This window comes from Aphanomyces astaci (genome assembly GCF_000520075.1).
Source record: "Aphanomyces astaci strain APO3 unplaced genomic scaffold supercont1.14, whole genome shotgun sequence".
Classification (NCBI taxonomy): Eukaryota; Oomycota; class Saprolegniomycetes; order Saprolegniales; family Verrucalvaceae; genus Aphanomyces; species Aphanomyces astaci.
Genome location: NW_009798277.1, coordinates 546,772 through 550,896, shown reverse-complemented (window position 1 = coordinate 550,896; position 4,125 = coordinate 546,772). Strand labels below are relative to the sequence as shown.

Genomic DNA, 4,125 nt, shown 5'->3' with positions numbered 1-4,125 from the left:
GGCCGCGGTAACGACGCCAGCAGCTGCGAGCAGCGAAACTGAGGAGGAAGTACCAGTGACGGAGCCACCGTTGGTCCCGGTAATTGATGGGACCACGGATGTGCTGTCGGCTGTGGAAGAGTCCAAGAGCGAGGAAGTCCGGAAGACGATGGAAGAGCTGGCCAAGGCGAACAAGGCAACGGGTAGCGCGCGAGCGGCGTCCAAGACCTGGGACGAATCGCGGCGGCGATATGGTGGACAAACCATGGGACCGAACTGGGAACAACTACCACGACCCCCAATCGAAAGCGCCTATGTCGACGAAGACTACCCGTCGCCAGAGAAGTCCGATGCTGAGAAGCGAGCGGAAGAAAAGGCGGAAGCTCGAGCTAAGCTACGTGCGGAACGACGAAATCGTCCGGACAGTACTCCTGACAGTGAGGAAGAAGAAAAGGAATACCAAGAAGAACAGCGTAAGCAAGCTGAGCGGCGGCGGATCAACAAAGCCAATCGTCCCCCGAAGGAGAAGCGTGTCGACCATGCCAAAGTGGCGCGTGCGGCCCATGATCGACGGATGCTGGACACCACCCTACCAAGCAGTTCGGGATGGGGACCTCTTACGAGTGGACCACCAACACCAAGCACCGGAGGATGGGGGCCCAACTTCAACTCCAGTGGACCTTCATTGGTGGTGACAGATGTTCAACCCCCTCGGATCACCTGTATGGACAGAACATTCCTAGTCAGTTGGGTGAAGAAGCGGGAGACATATGAGGACAAGCTACGGGCGAATGCGCAACGCATGGGTGGCGAGTGGCGACAGAGTGCTGTGGGGTGGATCCCTTCCACTGACCGCAGCCTCCTGAAGGCTACATGCACCTATGCTTGGTGAGTGCATGTGGAACAACTCAGTGAGGACGACTACCGCGACCGCATCATGGAAATCGTCGGACAACCAGCGACCAAGTGGACACCCACCAAGTCAGACATGCAAACCTACTGTCGGGCGCTGAGTGTCGACCCCCATGGAGACGTGACCAGTCGCCTGGTGTCATTTATGGAACAGGTTGATGACGTCATCGACGAAAACGGCTTACGTCAGCAACTCAAAGACTCAACCATGATGAGAACGTTTGTGAAGGTGGTAGCAGCGCGTGTCACACCCAGCTACCTACGCGACAGAGTCGAAGCGCAAATGATGACTGTGCCAGCAAACGATCTGGTGGCCTTTGCGGATATCCTACGCGAACAGCTCGACCGAACGCATGACGCGGACATGGTCAACCAACAAAGAAACAGCTATGGTTCGAAGCGTGGCCGTGAATAAGTTGACCAAGGGCGCCGCATTACGAAACATGCGAAGAAGGCCAACCAAGCTGATCGAGATCAGCGGGAATTACGAGGAAATTACCCACGTCCACCAGGTGGATACATCAAGCCGGAACGAAGTGCGGCGGTGTGGTCCCCGTCGACACAAAAGCGAACGGGGGACCCACCAGCCACAAAGTACAGACCGCAAGCGAACTCGCGCCCAAGACACGACGACCGCCATGTCCAAGCTGTGCGTGATGAAGCATGCCCTCGATTTGCACCCGGCCGGGATGATCGCGGCATGCTGTGTTTTGTCTGCCAGCAACCAGGACACATGGCCCGGGAGTGTCCCAATAAAAAAGACGGGGATAGCGGCGATACAAGCTGGAAGAAGGGCAAGAACGCCGTCAAGCGGTTCAAGGCGCGGGAATGCAAAGCGAATATGCAAGCCAAGCGAATGAAAAAACCCCCACCGCCCAGCATGGAGGATGATGGACGTTGGGTGCGGCTGAACAGTGTGCTGGAAGTTCCATACTGCCCGGACACCGGCGCAGACCAAAACATTATCCCACAAGCCATCGTGGATGAACTTCAAGCGTTACAGCCACAACTTCAAGTTCTCAAATTGGCTGCGCCATTTGTGGGAACAGCATGCAATCAGATGCCATTCGAAGCGAGCTCCTACGTGGACCTTACGCTAAGAATTCAGACGGCCGCTGGACCAGTCAAGGTGCCAGGCAAGCGCCGCTGTTATGTGGTCAACGACGGAGATGAATTCCTCGTCTCGAACCACACCCTCAAGACCATTGGTATCGACATCGACCGCCTGCTGGAACAGGTGGCGCGCCTGCAAGTGGATGAGGACGGCGATGACCTGGAAGAAGTTGGTGGCGATTGCGAGGAATTGCCCCAACGATCGGCCGTCAGAACCGCGACCATGAAGGCGGCGCTACCTGTAGCCAAGAATGAAGTCGAGGGAGCCCTACACGGCATGATTGACGGCGCAGTCGATAACGGATTTCCAATGGAACATGTTAAGTACTTGTGGGATGTGCTCAGCAAGCATGACATCTGGCGAATCAAGTTCGACGGGTCAGACCCACCGGCGAAGGTGAAGCCGTTGAAGGTGACCCCGAAGGATGGGTGTGTTCCTTACCGATGCAAATGAAGGAAGCACAACCTCCTGGAGGAGAGGTTCCTCAAGTTGTTTGCACAAGAACTACTCGATGCGGGCGTGATCAAGAGCAACCAGCAAAGTGAATGGTGCAGCCCGGTGAACCCAGTTCTCAAACCAGATGGGAGCAAGTCATTGAAGTCAGCCGACAAATGGAGCGACGATGACGTGCTCAAGAACTATCGGCTAACCAACGACTACCGAGTAGTCAACTCGCTAACCGAGCTGAAAGCAGGGACGATGCCGTTCCAGGCTACCATCCTCCAAAATCTACGAGGCAAGAAAGCGATGGGCGTGTTTGACCTGCCCAAGTGCTTTTGGCAGTTCCCACTGCACCCGGATAGCTGGGACATGTTGTCGTTCATGCTGAACGGATGTGTGTACACCCCGGATCGAGTGATGCAAGGCCATGTGGACAGTGCCCTCTACGTGCAATCAACGAACGAGGAGTGCTACAAAGACCTGCTCTACAAGAACATGCTGATATGGATCGACGACATCTTTGTGTACGCCGACACAGTAGAAGAGTATGTGGATGCCCTCGAGTCGTACTTCGATCGAGTGGCCCAGTACGGGTTCGAGCTGAGTCCGTCCAAGACCAAGCTGTTCACGGACCAAGTCAAGTGGTGCGGACGCATCATCAGTGGTGATAGCGTCAAGCAAGACCCTGAACGCATAGAACATCTGTGTGCGATCCCCTACCCTACAAATGCGGAGAATTGCAGCAGTTTGTGTGCGCCGTGAACTGGCTGCGGGACTCGATGACAGAGTACGCATAGACCGTCAACCCACTGCAGCAGTGTCTGACGAAGGCCCTCGAAGGCAAGGGCAAGAAGAAGCGGATCGCGTCTGGTGTTCAGTTGGAACTGACCGACGGCGAGAAGCTAGCGTTTGACGCCGTGAAGTCCAAGCTACGATCATCGGTGGAACTGTCTCACCCGCGTGATGACGCCACGATGTGTTTTTTTACGGATGCGAGCGATCATGGATGGTCGATTGTGGTAACACAAGTGGTGGCATTCGATGATGACAGCCCAGTCCAAGAACAACGTCACAAACTGCTCTTATGTCAGTCGGGGATGTTTGCGGGCGCCTAGAAGGCGTGGTCAGTCATCGAAAAGGAGGCCTACCCTATTGCGCGTGCGTGCGAGAAGCTCAATTACATGCTTATGCGACCCACGGGGTTCAAGATGTACTGTGATCACAATAACCTCATCCATGTCTTTGCCCCGGGCGAAGAATGGAAGGCGCACACACGCGGCAAACTCATGCGATGGGCTGCCATTATTGGCGGCTATCGTTATGAAATCATACACATCGACGGCATCCACAACCTTTGGGCGGATATGATGAGCCGTTGGGGTCAGCCGACACCAAGTCTGGCGACAAAGCGGGTCAAAATACGTCGGGGCCATGGCTGGTCAAAGAAAGTAAAAACGAAAGTCCCTCCACCGGAACAACCAAAACTGCGACCGCTGGACAAGGACTTTGTGTGGCCATGTGTGGTGGACATCTGTCACGCCCAAGACCAGCATGGCAACGACAAACCGAAGCGAGCTACCGTGGTGGACGGACTGTGCCAAGTGGACGAGCGGCTATGGATACCGAGTGCGGCGAATGACCTGATCCAACGGATCATGGTCGCTGCCCACTGCGGCAGC

At 55.5% G+C, this 4,125-nt stretch overlaps 1 protein-coding gene across 1 annotated transcript in view; it reads left to right on the top strand.

Annotated features, from left to right (window-relative positions):
• Positions 1-1,624: 1,624 nt before the first annotated feature.
• Positions 1,625-4,125, top strand: part of H257_06962 (hypothetical protein) — a gene marked incomplete at both ends in the record, with an annotated part of 5,438 nt that continues 2,937 nt past the window's right edge. The window contains 4 exons of the mRNA XM_009832359.1: positions 1,625-2,433; positions 2,461-3,152; positions 3,287-3,465; positions 3,562-4,104. Coding sequence (XP_009830661.1) covers positions 1,625-2,433; positions 2,461-3,152; positions 3,287-3,465; positions 3,562-4,104 — 2,223 coding nt within the window. The remainder of the gene's footprint in view (positions 2,434-2,460; positions 3,153-3,286; positions 3,466-3,561; positions 4,105-4,125) is intronic.